This window comes from Lithobates pipiens, unplaced genomic scaffold (assembly GCF_037356315.1).
Source record: "Lithobates pipiens isolate NorthernLeopardFrog02 unplaced genomic scaffold, aLitPip1_a1.2 Scaffold_19, whole genome shotgun sequence".
Classification (NCBI taxonomy): Eukaryota; Metazoa; Chordata; class Amphibia; order Anura; family Ranidae; genus Lithobates; species Lithobates pipiens.
The window spans coordinates 406,496,708-406,512,603 of record NW_027507764.1 but is presented as its reverse complement, the minus strand read 5'-3'; the positions used below and the strand labels follow the sequence as shown (position 1 = coordinate 406,512,603).

Sequence of the window (15,896 nt, the reverse complement as noted above, 5' to 3'; positions counted from 1 at the left end):
ACAGACAATACAAGTATAAATCTTTACTTCAACCAGCTAAATACGTAGAAGACACGGATATATGGGAGCGGCTTTACTTTCCAAATGTTTTGTATTTCTATATTTCTGAGATTTACACAGTCCTGCCATATGACACCACCCTGTCTAGCAGGCAAGGTGGATTTGATTTAAATCAACTCAATTTAAATCATAATTTTTGAAGTGTAACTGTCATCTCTGTCCTGCGTGAGTCTGTTGACTCGCCGACATCCCCATTCACTTTAATGGGACTGCTAGTGATGCAGCAGTGACACAAAAAGGTGAGGGACATGGTGCGGCAGCAGGTGCGTGGATGCCCGCTAACAGGCGCTGCCAGGATGGAACTGAAATGACAGGTGCTCTTTAAAATGTAAGGACTTATTCTTGCTGGTAGTTAGAATCTTTAATATCTAAAAACAAAATATTATTTAGAATAATAAACTGTCAGGTTGGTAAAACGGCAATATCAGAACCAATTTTAGGTTAATAAGTTAATTACACATAGTTGGAGAACTACTCAGATTACTTTATTAAGACAATAACATCGCCAGTGCATATTGCCTTAGCTTGCATTCACTGAAGGAGTTTACCAAAATTATAAATATTGCAGAATATACAGGCCTCGTTCTACATAAGCTCCATTTCATGTTGAATAAACTAAATTATTAATGTATCTTAAATAGAAAACTATCTTTAGATAGATTTTTACTTCAAAAGGATTTTAATAAATTTGATTTAAATAAATAATAATAAAAAAAAAATAGATTTTTATCCACCTTGCTAGTAGGGCAGGAGGCCTTTTTTTCTGCTGTAGTTAGCCAACACTTACAATTCCCGTCTCCTCCCCCCCAAGCCTGTGACTGGACACTAAAAGGAAAACTAGCAGACTTTGCCTCTTTGTCAAACTGCTCCCCCCTCCTATCAGCATGTTCGCTGTTGACAAATGGGCAGAGGAAGGGCAGATGAAATGACTTCCACCTCAACCAATCAGAGAACACCTTATATTTATTGACTGTCAAAGACAAAATGAGTGACAGTGGTGCCAAGTCGCAGAATGCAAATCGCTAAAGCAGCACCCAGAAGAGATCATCGCTGTCTGCAAGTAGCACAGATTACATACAATGAATTTCTGTATTCTCAGAGGCACCACCAAGGGGAAACACCTGACTGAAGAAGCAATGGGCCCCTTCCAATGAGAACCAGGGTTAACCAACAGTGCATCAACAGGTAGAAGAGATGCTACAAAATTAGATTACTACTCAAAACTTTGGAAAAAACAAATGCCCAGAGGGAGATAGTCAGGATTGGTACCTCACAACCCAACTGGTTCACTAACACACTGTACCTGAAGCATCTAGACCAGTGTTTCAAACTCCAGTCCTCAAGGCACCCCAACAAGTCATGTTTTCAGGATTTCCCTCAGATGAAACGGCTGTAGTAATTACTAAGGCAGTGAAACTGATCGAATCACCTGTGCAAAATAATGGAAATCCTGAAAACATGACCTGTTGGGGCGCCTTGAGGACCGGAGTTGAGAAACACTGATCTAGACTGTACTCAAGAAATGACAGATAACACTGCTACACACCTGCCAGACACAATTCTAGGAAATGGACACCTTGTACTGAACCCATTCCACAACCTTCATTGCAGTGTTAGGCTCAGATGTCAGACCCATTACAAAGAGCATTTGCCTGAATGAAGCAGAAGTAACTTATTCAGAATATGCAAAACAGCTGAAAACAAACAGGCCCCAAATTTCCATGGAGACCTCTGGAAATGCACTATTCCCCCACAAAGGATAGGGGAGCAGGATCAGCGTGTGTTACACCTACTTACAGTTCGGGGGGGGGGGGGGGGGGGGGGGGAGTACATTTATTGATAGATATTACCCACCAAGCAGAAAAAAAAAAAAGTTGCACACAGGTTCTGAGCCCTTACACTTCAATGAGGAGGACACCGCTTGAGGACATCCAGTAGGTTAAGCCTTTTCACCAGAAAAAACAGTGTGGTCAATAGGACACCCACTATACCGTTGATGGCTGAAATCCCAGCCTTTCCCAGAGCAGAAGGTCCTGAAGCACTCAGGAGACATCCAACACAGGCCTGGTAAGCACACAGACTCACAGAAGGTTCACCTATGGGGCAGGAATAGTATGCTCAGGTAACCCAGATGAGATGAAAGCCCCAGGTGTGCAGACACACCAGAAAAGGAAGACACCGCTGCAAAGTAACATCCGAGACTTCTTGATCTAAAGGGTGACCACCTAGATCAGGACTCAAAATTTCAAGTCCCGTGTTACTAGCCAGGCCTTAAGGGTTACTCGCCACCAGTTGCCTCATCCAGCCCCTAAACACACCCCCATAATTTATCTCATGAAATGCCACCTCAATGTTTTATGCAGAATTAAGTTACAAAAATAAATATTAACAATTTTACTAATGCCCATCAGTGCAACCTCAAGAGGGACAAGGAAGAGGCAAGCTGGCCGGATAATCAGAGAGTGGGGACTGCCCGCTGTAACAGCTTTCATTTGAATTGCCCAGTGTTGCAGTTCCAAGAAGGGATCCACAGTACCCAAAAATAGAAAACGTCCTATGAAAGTTGTAATAAACCCAAAACCAAAAATGATTTATATATTACAGCTTACCAATCCTTAGTCCTGGTAGCTGCATTTGTTTTTACCTGGTGATCTGGCCAGTAACACACCTCCTGTATTAGAGTGCCTCCACTCTGGATGAAAGGGGCCCCTTTTGACAGCAGCATTTTCAGAGGGTTTCTGAATTAGAGGGTCACCTGAGCACCCACACGATGAGGAGGTTCACTGCTCAGGGACCCAGAGGAACCAAACCACTCATCCTTTGAAGAAGAAGGGGTGCCAAAGGAGTTAGATGAGCTATGAGCCCTGTGGAGTGAGAAACAGGATATTGTGCAACAACCGCAGCAGATGGAAAAGTAGTAGGCGGTTTCTTCAACCCCTCCAGACCTCCTTTTGCATTGAGGCAGGAGCATTCCCTAATCACCAAGTGGCGTTGCCAGCGACAGTGTCAAAAACTGTCTTGAAGAGACAACACCCCCCCCCCCCCCCCACGGGTAACCAAATTAGGTGTGCTCCTGATGTTTTGGCTTTGTGCCCTATGCATTTGTACAGACATCACAGTGGCTAAGTGGTTAGCACTTCCACCTGGCAGAACTAGGATCACCAGTTCAAATCACCAGTTCAAATCTCAACCACGACACTACCCGTTTGGAGTTTACATGTTCTCCCTGTGCCTGCGTGTTTCCTCTGTGTACTCTGGTTTCGGGCCAGGGCACAATTAGAACCCCTGTAGGTAGGTTGTTCCAGTAACTGGCCACAGACAGACAGCAAGTCCACTGTGGCCATGGAGGCTGCAGCCTCTCCTGATGGAGCTGGAAGCAACTTTGATGAAGAGAAGTCGACGATGATAGAGGAGTCAGGTTCTACATTGTAGATATTGGTCCCCTCTGAAGATATTAGGTAAAAGCTCACAGAATCACTAAGGGAGTATGAACAGAGGTTACCCATGGCAGCAGTGATGTCCTTTTCATGTCTTAGCAAAGACATGTTGCATCCCCACAGTGCTAATGCAACTAGGCTCAAAGTGAGGCAATGCCTAAAAAGTCACAAACCTGGGTAGCAGGTGCTGATGGCTTCAGACAGCCAGAGATGAGCAGGGCAATGGAAAGCAACTGGACATCCACGTGGATTTTCAGACACAGGATATGCAGCAGGATGCCGCTTCCACCAGGGTGAATGGCATGGAAAGAGTAATGAGCACATACATCACTGCAATGGATAATAGCAGCGTTTAATCTCTCAGCCTTAATTAACGCCATAAGCCAACGGTGATGCCAACGTTGTGCAGCAGCGAGATAGCTACCAGTGGTTCTGCCCAGCAAGCCTTAATAAATTAAACTTTAGTGACAGAGTGAAAAACTTGGTACTGTGCCATGGGTCTGGCCTTGGCAAGGGCTCTACGGCTAACCCATTACTCTCTGGCCAGATAAGCGTTACAATGCACAGCAAATATTCAGATTGCTATGTAGAGACCAAATCAAGTGATGGTATAGCAAGCAATCATAAGACAAATAAAAGACAAGTAAAATCGGTTTGTGAAAAAAACACCAGCAGTGCAGCAAAAAACGTTGATTGAAGTCATCGAGGTTGGAAGGGTAGCAAAATTTAGTTAGATTTTTTTTCTAGTGGAGCAGTGTGCCAGTGTCCCAACTTCCTGGCAGTAGCAAGTACTAATCAGCAGAACACTGGAAACTGGACTAAAAACTATCCAGGATTTAGGGCAAGATGGATAGAGCCAAAGACAGGGATAGTCACAATTACTTTTGTATTACAACGTGCATTGACAGTATTTAACTACGTGTTGTGCCAACTCGTTTTACAAAACGAATTATGACACGTCACAATCATGTAAACAAACCTACATATTTTATATATATATCTATCTATATATATATTTGTGTGTATATAAATATACATAGATATACACACACACAAAATACATACCGTATATACTCGAGTATAGGCCGACCCGAATATAAGCCGAGGCCCCCAATTTACCCCCAAAAAAACTGGCAAACTTATTGACTCGTGTATAAGCCGAGGGTGAGACATGCCTGTCCATCCCTGTGTGTGTGTCCGTCCATCCCTGTGTGTCCGTCCATCCCTGTGTGTCCGTCCATCCATCCCTGTGTGTGTGTGTGTGTCCATCCATCCATCCCTGTGTGTGTGTGTCTCCATCCATCCATCCATCCCTGTGTGTGTGTGTCTCCATCCATCCATCCATCCATCCCTGTGTGTGTGTGTCTCCATCCATCCATCCATCCATCCCTGTGTGTGTGTGTCTCCATCCATCCATCCATCCATCCCTGTGTGTGTCTCCATCCATCCCTGTGTGTGTGTGTGTGTGTGTGTGTGTGTGTGTGTGTGTGTGTGTGTGTGTGTGTGTGTGTGTGTGTGTGTGTGTGTGTGTGTGTGTGTGTGTGTGTGTCCAGCCTACCTTTGTCCCGAGCCTCCGTCCCGTGCCTTGCCTCCTTGCCTCCGTCCCGTGCCTTGCCTTGCATCCGTCCCGTGTCGTGCCTTGCCTTGCCCCCGTCCCGTCCCGTGCCGTGCCTTGCCTTGCCTCCGTCCCGTGCCCTCTTCGTCGGCGGCCATTGTAAAATTCAAAAGCTGCGCCGCCGCCTTCGCCTGTGATAGGCGGAACACTGAATTTCCCAGCAGCCTGTGTTCCGCCTATCACAGACGTCGTATCATCCTCGTCCGTAGTACGAGGATGATACGATGTCCGTGATAGGCGGAACACAGGCTGCTGGGAAATTCAGTGTTCCGCCTATCACAGGCGAAGGCGGAGCCGGAGGCGCGGCTTTTGAATAGAATGGCCGCTGTCTGTCTGCTCGACACGCTGATCGAGCGGGCAGACAGCGATGACTCGAGTATAAGCCGAGGGGGGCACTTTCAGCCTCAAAAAAGAGGCTGAAAATCTCGGCTTATACTCGAGTATATACGGTACCCATATATTTTCAGGTGGTGTTAGTTACTAGTCCTTTAACTAGGAATTCTTTATTAGGATTAGGTACAGCTATTATACAGTACTAATAAAACATTACACAATGGATATCATTTTTAAAAAGGGACACCTAAAACTTGCCACAAAAATAAAACCCATAACAGAGTATGGTTTTTTTTTTTGTTTTTTTAAGCTCCATCCTCAGTTTATATGAACATTTTAAAGGTTAAGGTTTAATTCAAAAGCACATGGCAATAAAAAAAATGGATCATTCACATACCTCTCACCAGCTTCACTTTGTTTTACATCCTTGCCGTTTTTACATTCTTCTTCCTTGAAAAACTGACCAGAGCTAGATGGGTTTGCAAAAGTTGATATAAAAGGCCCAAGGGATTGAAAGGCAGCTTGGCGTACCTAGAATACAAGTCATAATCACGATCAAAATTGGCAAAAAGCCAATGGTAAAAATACTATAAGCCCAATTCACAAAGCTTTACACAAGGAGGATATTGTAATTTTCAAGTTTTATCTAAAACTACCGGTCACTTTTCTAAAAGTAAAGGAGCCTTACCTTGGTGTTTCAGCTTTGTGAAAGAAGCGTTTTTCCCTACAGAACATATAAATGCTTAGAAAAAAAATACCTAGGTTACCGAAGAGCAAATCCAGTTAAATCATTCAGCTAACCTTACATATTCCTATACAGAAAACATATCCTCTTTTCCAAATCTAGAAAGTCAACTCAATTTACTACAAATACAGCATTAAGTCTGTCTGCATACAATCAAACCTACCTTTTTGGTCATTGCCTCCCTGTTCAAGTTCTTTATCAGGCATAGCTGTAGCATCACTGTCTACCCCACTCCCTCGTGACAAACCTGCAGTTTGGAAATCTCTTGCTGTACGGATGTAATACAGTAATACCTCAGATTGAGAGTAGCGCGGTTTGTGAGCGTAGTCTCGCAAAATGAGCAGGGGGCACCGGTGACACTCGAAAACACTCCATTCCCGAGTGTCTCCAAGTGTTTCTGAACGTCTAAGAGGCACCGCTCCCCCCCACACCTCTTGCTACATGTGGTACTGCACACACTAGCAGTGCCACTGGAACAGATTATCCGAGTTTCCATTATTTCCTATGGGGAAAGTTGCTTTGATATATGAGTGATTTGGATTACAAGCATTCTTCTGAAACAAATTATGCTCCTAAACCAAGGTACCACTGTACAAGAAAGGTATTTTGAAACACACCCATTTCAAGTTCCCTGCTGTCTTTTACAAGAAAGCATAAAAAAAAACAAGTACTGTACTTGTCTGAAGCTCTGTGGAAAGGTCTTGTTTACTAAGCTAGCTTTTGAGGGCTGAATCTTATAACAGATCCTTTAGGGAAAGTGCAAAAACAGATGTAGGATGCAGACCCATCCAGAGCACATAGGTCCCGGAAGCTGTGGATTGTATGCAACTCTGACGAATGTAAAGCGATTTTAGTATACTAAACAAGGCTGTCATTGTACCTCTGAAGCCTGTTACAAGTCACGCTATACAGAACTATTTCAAATAAACGGCAGTTAGGGCATATCATAAGTATGATGCTAGTGTCAACAGACAGAAAGTAAAGGAAAATTTTAAACATGAACATAGACAGCAAAAAAAAAAAACTAATAGGGTTACTAGCATTCCCCTAATCTTAAAATCTTATCTTACAACAACTTAACATTTTGGATACCAAAGACCTTTGTCTTGCCTAGAATTCTCAACAAAATGACCTGATGAATCAATCTACAATATAAAAATTAGCTTGATAACCATTTAAAAAAAAAAAAAAAAAAAAAAAGGATTCACAGCTTTAAAATGTTCACTCAACTATAAAAAAAAAAAAAAAAAAACAGTGATATCTGTCACACATACCCATCTAGATGGGTCACCAATCAGGTTAATAAAGAGAGAAGAAAGCTTGGTCCGCCGGAACTCTTGAGAAGTCGCACAGGACACTGCCATGAAGCACTCAGCACAGGCCTTCCGCACACCCCATACATTGTCGGAACAAAGCTGGTAAAATCGAGGTAACTGAAAGATATAACATTAGGATACACAGATTAAGTAACTTTAAACTTGAGTTAAGGGTAAACTGTAATGAGAAACACTAACTGCCTGGATAAAACGTTGGTCAAGCAGCTTTAACACGAAAAATCTCTAAATAAGGAATATGGAATAAGTATGCAGAACTTATCAGATCCAAATACTCCAAATAAATAAAAACGTAAAGGCAGAGAATAAAAGTACTGAAGCCAGAATGTTGGCATAACAGACAACTACAATGTCTGTCCCCATATTACTCTCAAGACGGCATATCGAACGGTGTTCAGAAATTTAAATGTTCATATAGATAAAAAAAACTGCACATAAATCACATAAATGTCTACAATTCTTTTCATATATGATAATTTCATCACGTCGACCCAGGAATATTGCAGTCACCATGCTCCAGAAATCACAGGCCACTTTTGCAAAGTAGGTTCTAGTCTAGACAGTAAGCTAGTCCCTGGCTTCGTCTCTGAGCCTGCTTAGTATGCTGCCCCAATGCACCTCAACCACTAAAAGGGGTTGTAAACCGTCATGTTTTTTCACTTTAATGCATCCTATGCATTAAGGTGAAAAAACACCTGGCAGTCACCGAACCCCCCCCCCCCCAGTTTTACTTACCTGAGCCCCTTCATCTCTTCAGCGGGGATGAGCTGTCCCTCTCTCCACGGGGTCCCATCTCGATTGGATAGATTGATCGTAACGCAGTCATTGGCTCCACCTGCTGTCAATCAAATCCAAATAAGGCTGAGTCCGGCATTTGTGTCTGTGGACATAAATGCTGGACCCGCAAGGTAACCCCCTCGGGAGAGCGATTCTCCTAGGGGGTAATCTAATGCAAGGTTTAGCCGCGAAAGCCACCGGGGGACCCCAAAGAGGATGTTCTGTGCCACTCTGTGCAAAACGAGCTGCACGGTGGAGGTAAGTATGACATGTTTGTTATTTAAAAAAATAAAAAAACAATCCTTTACAATCACTTTACGGACCAAGCGTATTTTTTTTTACACTTGTTTACAGGTTAAAAATTTATTTTTTATTTTTTGCAAGAAATCTACTTAAAAAATAAAAAAAATTATTCAATTAGTAATGGCCTGGCCACAGAGTTGAATGGAGGGTCTGATTGGGTCGGACCGATCGTGTGAAAAGGGCCCAAGGCTGCTTTCACACTGATGTGCTGTGGTTTACCTAGAGCAGTGCACCTCTGGCTTTCCTGTGAGTTAGCTGCACTTTGCCATAGAATTCTATTATATCCTGCAGGTGTGGTGCACCAAACCCATAGGTAATAACAGAGGTCTATGGCTCAAGTGCAGGTAACTTGCAGATGCACTGCACCTACGGATCAGTTTGAAAGCAGCCCAGTAACCACTGCAGAACAGATATGCCCATATATGCACTGTGATTATTGTATTAAACATACCTTTAATAAACAGTCTTCAGCTCGGTTATCGCCAGCTGTTGCTTTTCGAGGCAGAGTGCATTTGGTATCACTACACCTGTGACAGGAGGGGACGCTATACAGGAAGCATCATCTTATGTTGCTCTGATACACAGGCACTTACTTCTTCTACTGCCGGCTTAATTCATAACACTGATGCTCTGGGATGCCTGGTTGGGAATCCGTGATCTGGGCTTATGAACCAGCCATCCCAGAGCAGGAGGTTGCAGGCCACATCAAAGGGCTCTGCGGGCCACTGGTTGGGCAACCCTGTTGTACACTAGTCACATAAGTTGGTATGTATCTGTTAACTTTACATGAACCTAATTATGCCTCTATGGTCTATTATGTACGAAGTTCTTTTAGTACTTTATGTTGAAAACTTAAAGGGGTTGTAAAGGTAAATGTTTTTTCACCTTAATGCATTCTATGCATTAAGGTGAAAAAACATCTGACACTGCCTGCGCCTCGAGCCCCCCGTTTTACTTACCTCACCCCTCGAAAAGCCTGCGCTCGCCCGCGCTGTCCTTCACCACTCAGCCTGGCCGCTGATTGGCTGGAGTGGATGGATGGAAAGCAGCGCAGCCAATGGCTCGTGCTGCTGTCAATCACATTCACTGACGCGGAACGCCGGGGGGCGGGGCCGTGTGATACCGCGAGCGGCTATAGCCGCCGGCTGTATCACGGGAGCGCACCCGCAGATGCTTCTCACCATGCGAGGGAGCTCGCATGAACGTGAGAAGTACCTGCGGGAGGAAGCAGAGACAGCCGACGAGGAAACCCAGAAGAGCAGGTTCGGGCCACTCTGTGCAAAACTAGCTGCACAATGGAGATAAGTATAACATGTTTGTTATTAAAAAAAAAAAAAAAAAAAAAAAAAAAAAAAACTTTACAATCCCTTTAAAACAAGATTACACAATCTACCTCCACTCCAAGAGGGTTTTGCCTTTAGTTATACTTGACAACATTTGGCACTCACCAGCATCTTCTCTGTTGCTTCCTGTCCAACTACGCTGCATATATCCCCAAAATTGGCTGCACATACCTAGAATGAAGATGTAAATATTACAGATTAATTCATTTCACTACTTGGATACAAGCTTACAACAAAGAAAAGGAAAGCCTGTTTTGTTTGAGCAATTTTTCCTAAATTACCATTTTTATTTGTCAGCCCTTACTTAATGCCTTACTTAAGCAAGATATGTCAAGGGTTCGTTTGTACAGAATAATCATTATCAAAATTTAAAACAATCCTTTATAAGTAAGTTTTAATGTGTGCTTTAGGGGTCCCATATAGCTGGTCTTACTATAGGAACTGACAATATGTTATGGTGACTGGAAATACTGTATCTTTACTGGGTGAAGGCAAAGCAAAAATAATGGACGATACTACCATATGAACTTCAAAAAGAAAAAAAATTGTTAACATATGCAACATGTTCTAGAATATTCATACCATCTACAGATGTGAGATTATTGTAAATTTCATTTTAAGGTAAACTTTTTCCCTGTTTACCCGACAAAATTAATCCTGACACCCCTTCAGTACTTTAATTCTTTTCATTTTAAGTTCAACTCCAGAAAAAACTCACATGTATTTGGATGTATAACTTTCGTCAGGTTTTTACACCGATCTGTAACCCCATAGGAGAGGTTTGCACTATATCTCCCTGCTTCGGTAAACGGAAATGGACACATTCAGCTAACCTATGTATTTGTGGCAGCAAGTAGACATGGTCAACGCTGCTTATCGCTAGAGGGATTATTAAAAAAAAACAAAAAAACCCCATCTGAAGCTCATGGAATTTCTTTTACAACTTCCATGGTAACACCAAGTAACCAAACAGAAGCAACTAACACATTCAAGGGGGGTCCTGTAGCGGATTTGAAATATTTTAAGGATTATATAAAGTGGGGGGGGGGGGGGGGGGAATATTCGATACCCTGCAGATTTTGTAAGTTTACAAAAAAATAAAAAAGTGAAGGATCTATCATTATCCTCCTAGGTGTATTTTAACCACTTTAGCCCCGGAAGGATTTACCCCCTTCCTGACAAGAGCACTTTTTGCGATTCGGCACTGCATCACTTTAAATGACAATTGCACGGTGGTGCGACACTGAACCCAAACAAAACTGATGTCCTTTTTTTCCCTACAAATAGAGCTTTCTTTTGGTGGTAGTTGATCATGGTTTTTATTTTTTGCGCTTTAAACAAAACGAGAGACAATTTTTGCTATAATAAATATCCCCCAAAAATATATACATATTTTCCTCAGTTTAGGCCAATATGTATTCTACATATTTTTGGGGAAAAAAATAAAAATAATATAATAAATAAATAAATAAATAAATCGCAATAAGCAACATTGATTGGGTTTTGCAAAAGTTAGATAGCGTCTACAAAATAGGGGATAGTTTTATGGCATAAAAAAAAAATGTATTGGTAATTGTGGCGATCTGCGATTTTTTATCGGGACCGTGACATTATGGCGGACACATCGGACATTTTTTACACAATTTTGGGACCATTGTCATTTATACAGCAATCAGTGCTATAAAAATTCATTGATTACTGTGTAAATGACACTGGCAGTGAAGGGGCTGACCACTAGAGGGCGGTGAAAGGGTTAAGCGTGTCCTAGGGAGGGATTCTAACTGTTGGGGGGAGGGGATCACTGCTCTCGATGACAGACCGCAGTGATCTCTGTCCTGTCACTAGGCAGAGCAGGGAAATGCTTTGTTTACAAAAGCATCTCCCCATTCTACCTCTGACACGATCACGGGCACCAGGTGGACAGAGTCTGTGGGACCCGCTGTCATGGAGAACGTGGCGGCCGCGCACAGCGCCACTTCTTAAAAGGAGATATACCTGTACGCCCTTTTGCCCACCAGCGCCATTTTGCTGATGTATATGGGCGTGCGCTGGTCAGGAAGCGATTAAATGATAGAGGACCGAATATCAACCAAAAATGCAGAGAAAACATATGATAAAAATATTATAAATGAAGTTGCAGTTCAGCGAGTAAAATGAGCATTTGATCCCCAAGCAAAACATGACTTAGTACTTGGTGGAGAAACCCTTGTTGGCAAGCACAGAGGTCGGATGTTTCTTGTAGTTGGTTACCAGGTTTGCACACATCTCAGGAGGGTTTTTTGTCCACGCTTTACAGATCTTCTCTAAACTCTTATGCAGCGTGCACACGGTCGGAATTTCCAACAACAAATGTTTGATGTGAGCTTGTCGGAAATTCTGACCGTGTGTAGGCTCCATTGGACATTTTTTGGCGGAATTTCCGACAACAAAAATTGAGAGCTGGATCTCAAATTTTCCAACAACAAAATCCATTGTCGTAAATTCCGATGGTTTGTACATAATGCCAATGCACAAAATTCCACGCATGCTCTGAATCAAGCAGAAGAGCCGCACTGGCTATTGAACTTCATTTTTCCTCGGCTCATCGTACGTCACCGCGTTCTTGGTGACCGTGTGTATGCAAGACAAATTAGAGCCAACATCTGTCGGAAATAAATCCAGGATTTTGTTGTCGGAATGTCCGATCGTCTGTACACGGCATTAAGGTTTCTGGATTGTCACTTGGCAACTCGAAGTTTTAGCACCCTCCATAACAAATTTTATATGAAATTAAGGTCTGGTGACTGGCTAGGCCACTCAATAACGTTAATGCGCTTCTTCTTGAGCCACTCCTTTGCTGCCTTGGCAGTATGTTTCGGGTCATTGTCATGCTGGATGACCAATCTTCAGTGTTCTGGCTGAGGGAAGAAGGTTCTCATCCAAGATTTTACAATACATGGCCCGTCCATGTGGCAAAGTCAGCCTGTACCTTTAGCAGAAAAGCAGCCCCAAAGCATAATGTTTCGACCTCTGTGCTGATAGTCTGCATTTTTCTTCCTCTAAACATAGCAAGTTGAGTTAATGCCAAAGAACTACATTTTGGGCTCAACTGACCACAGCACTTTCTCCCAATCCTTCTCTGAATCATGTAGATGTTCATTGGCCAACTTCAGATGGGCCTGTACAGGTGCCTTCTTGAGGACATGGAGGATGATGCAGGATTTCAATCCACAGCGGCGTATTGTTACCAATGGTTGTTTGGGGACTATGGTCCCAACTGACTTGAGATCTTTCACAAGATCCTCCAATGTAGTTCTGGGCTGATCCCTCACTTTTCTTTTGATTATCCTTACCCCATGAGGAGAAATCTTGCATGAAGCTCCAAACCATGGGTGATTGATGGTCATTTTGTATTTCTTCTATTTGTGAATAATCACTGCAACGGTTGCCTCCTTCTTACCAAGCTTCTTGCTGATGGTCTTTTAGCCCATTTCAGCTCTGTGTAGGCCTACAATTTGTCCCCGACGTCCTTTGACAGCTCTTTGGTCTTGTCCGTGATGGTGAGGTTTGAATGGAAGAAAGATTCTGTGGACAGGTGTCTTTTATACACAACGATTTTTCGTTAACACCTTCATAAATTGACAGGACTAATCTGTGTATCAAATGAGCACATACTGTAGCCAGTCTGTGGGAACCAGAATTATTGTTGGTTGGTAGGGGATCAAATACTTCTTTTACTCACCGAACTGCAACTCAATTTATAAAATTTAAATCATGTGTTTTTTATTTCTAGATTTTTGGTTGATATTCTGTCTAGATCATTTAAAATACACCTATTATAAATTATAGACCCTTCATGTCTTTGTAAGTGGACACAATTACAAAATCTGCAGGGGATCCAATAATTATTTTCCCCGCTGTAACGTTCTTTAATATTTTAGATGCTTGTTTTTATGTGTAATATTTAATTCTATACGAACATAAAAACATTACATAAGCAGCTTCTGCTTCCTACTGACCTGCTTATTTCACCGATCAGTCCGGTCTGATAGAAAATAACAGACTCTAGGTAGTCTTTAATGATGTCAACCAGATTACCAGATACCATGTGATCTTTGCCTAGGTTGCAAGTGACATTATAAAGTTCAGAATAGTCTTGTTTTTACAGAATCCACATGGTATCTGCATTAATAGTGGGTTTTTTGAGTATACATTCATGACTTTGTCTCAAGTTACATTGGGTACATTATCCATACAACCAGAGCAAAGGTTTACAATTTCTTGTATGAACGCAAAGGGTAATGTGAAAGTATGCCGTTACAATTTAAAAGTTGTGAATACGACACAAAACAGGAAAAGAAATACAGTATCACTTCTTAGCGGCCTTACTAGCTTTAATATGGTTTCTCTATACTCCTGCCTCCTTTAGTCCCTAAACGGTCTAATTATATCATAGGTCAAAGGGTCAGATGGGAAGGCTCCCCATCTACACATGCCATCCGTGCCATTGACCTCAAAATACCTCTAGTTTTTCAAAGTTGCTTTTCCAAAGTACGCCACACTACATCTGAACTTATTTGTTATGATTTGTATATATAAATAAGGCCAAAACCTTGAAAAACGATTCAGTATGCTTATCTTTTTGTTGAGTAGTGTATAATTATATTGCCTAAAATAGCCTGAGGAGAAAAGGGTCACAAGACGTCACGTTTTCTTTTTCAGGCGCAAAACAATTTCAGCAAGTACAGAAAATATCTGTTGATCTTGCCCTGAAATGCAGTAATCTTGTCACTTCCTGTGAAATGAACTTGAAGTAAAAAACAAGCTTGTAAAATTACTAACCCCAACCCCAGACAAAAGAAAGCCTAAGAAAAAAACAAAAAAACAATCAAATTTCAACTAAGAACTTGAAATCTGCAATTTATAAATGTTTTTGTTTTCAGTTTTATATACACTTTAATTCACACCATGTAATCTATTTAGGTTTTTAATTTACTAATATATTTGGTATGGCTTTATCCTACTTTTATGAAGAAGTGTGATATTTAAGAACATGTCTACTTTTGGCTGAGCTGTTGAATCCTTAAACAAAAAAATACCACAACTATTGGTAGATCTTTTATTATTGACGGGGAACACTTCAAGAACTAGCATTGTGAATGTCAGTTTTCCATATGCCAGGAACTGAGCAACATGGAAAGCACTGCTCCAAGCACAGATTGGAAATGGTCTCTCTTCAGTTTATTGGTGCTATAAACTTATCTTAAATTAAACTGTTAACCAATATAACGCTATAACCCATGGTACCCAACAGCTGTTGCTGTCCAGCTTCAAAGTCAGGGCAGTGACACACATACCTACCTTTCTTAAAGCAGAACTTAATGAACAGAAACTGTGCAAACGGACAGGATTTTTAATGCAGAAGAGACATGCCTTGTCTCTTCTACATTAAAATGACACACCTGCCTGTCCACCAATGTACAGGGAGTTGTGCATGTGCACCTCAGTAAACACAATCGGCAATGTTGAATATGACTGCACTCCCCCAAGGCATATAGGCCTGGCCAATGAAAGCGGTAGGTGCTTAGTACCCCAAAGTTGGCTGATAGAAGATGCCAGTGGGGAGCTCTAGGACACAGCATCACTGGAGCCAAGGCAAGTATAGTTGCACTTTAAGGTAATGAGCCAAGACAAGTGCTGCAGGAAAAAAAGGGAGGTGATGGCATCTAGGAGAGTTCCCAACTTTGAAAATGAAAATCTGCATATTTAGTGCCCTAGAGTTCTCAGGATGGTAAACAAAAAAGGCATCAATGAGTTCCTGCTATTATTTCAATGAAATTGTACATCCATCTAAAAATATTTGTTCAATCAACTCTGGGGGAGAAAAAGAAAAAAAAAACTGGTAAACTGGAAATGTGTATGATATCCCTGTAAAATAAGGGTATCCTGTTATAAAATAAGGGAAATATT

The 15,896-nt window shown here is 41.9% G+C and overlaps 1 protein-coding gene across 4 annotated transcripts in view; it reads right to left on the bottom strand.

The window, feature by feature from the left end:
• Positions 1-15,896, bottom strand: part of PPP4R1 (protein phosphatase 4 regulatory subunit 1) — a 159,366-nt gene that overhangs the window by 64,675 nt on the left and 78,795 nt on the right. For all 4 annotated transcript variants that reach the window (XM_077492449.1, XM_077492450.1, XM_077492451.1 and 1 more), the window contains 3 exons: positions 10,053-10,118; positions 7,465-7,623; positions 5,843-5,976 (listed from right to left, as the gene is read on the bottom strand). In XM_077492449.1, the coding sequence (XP_077348575.1) occupies positions 5,843-5,976; positions 7,465-7,623; positions 10,053-10,118 (359 nt within the window). The remainder of the gene's footprint in view (positions 1-5,842; positions 5,977-7,464; positions 7,624-10,052; positions 10,119-15,896) is intronic.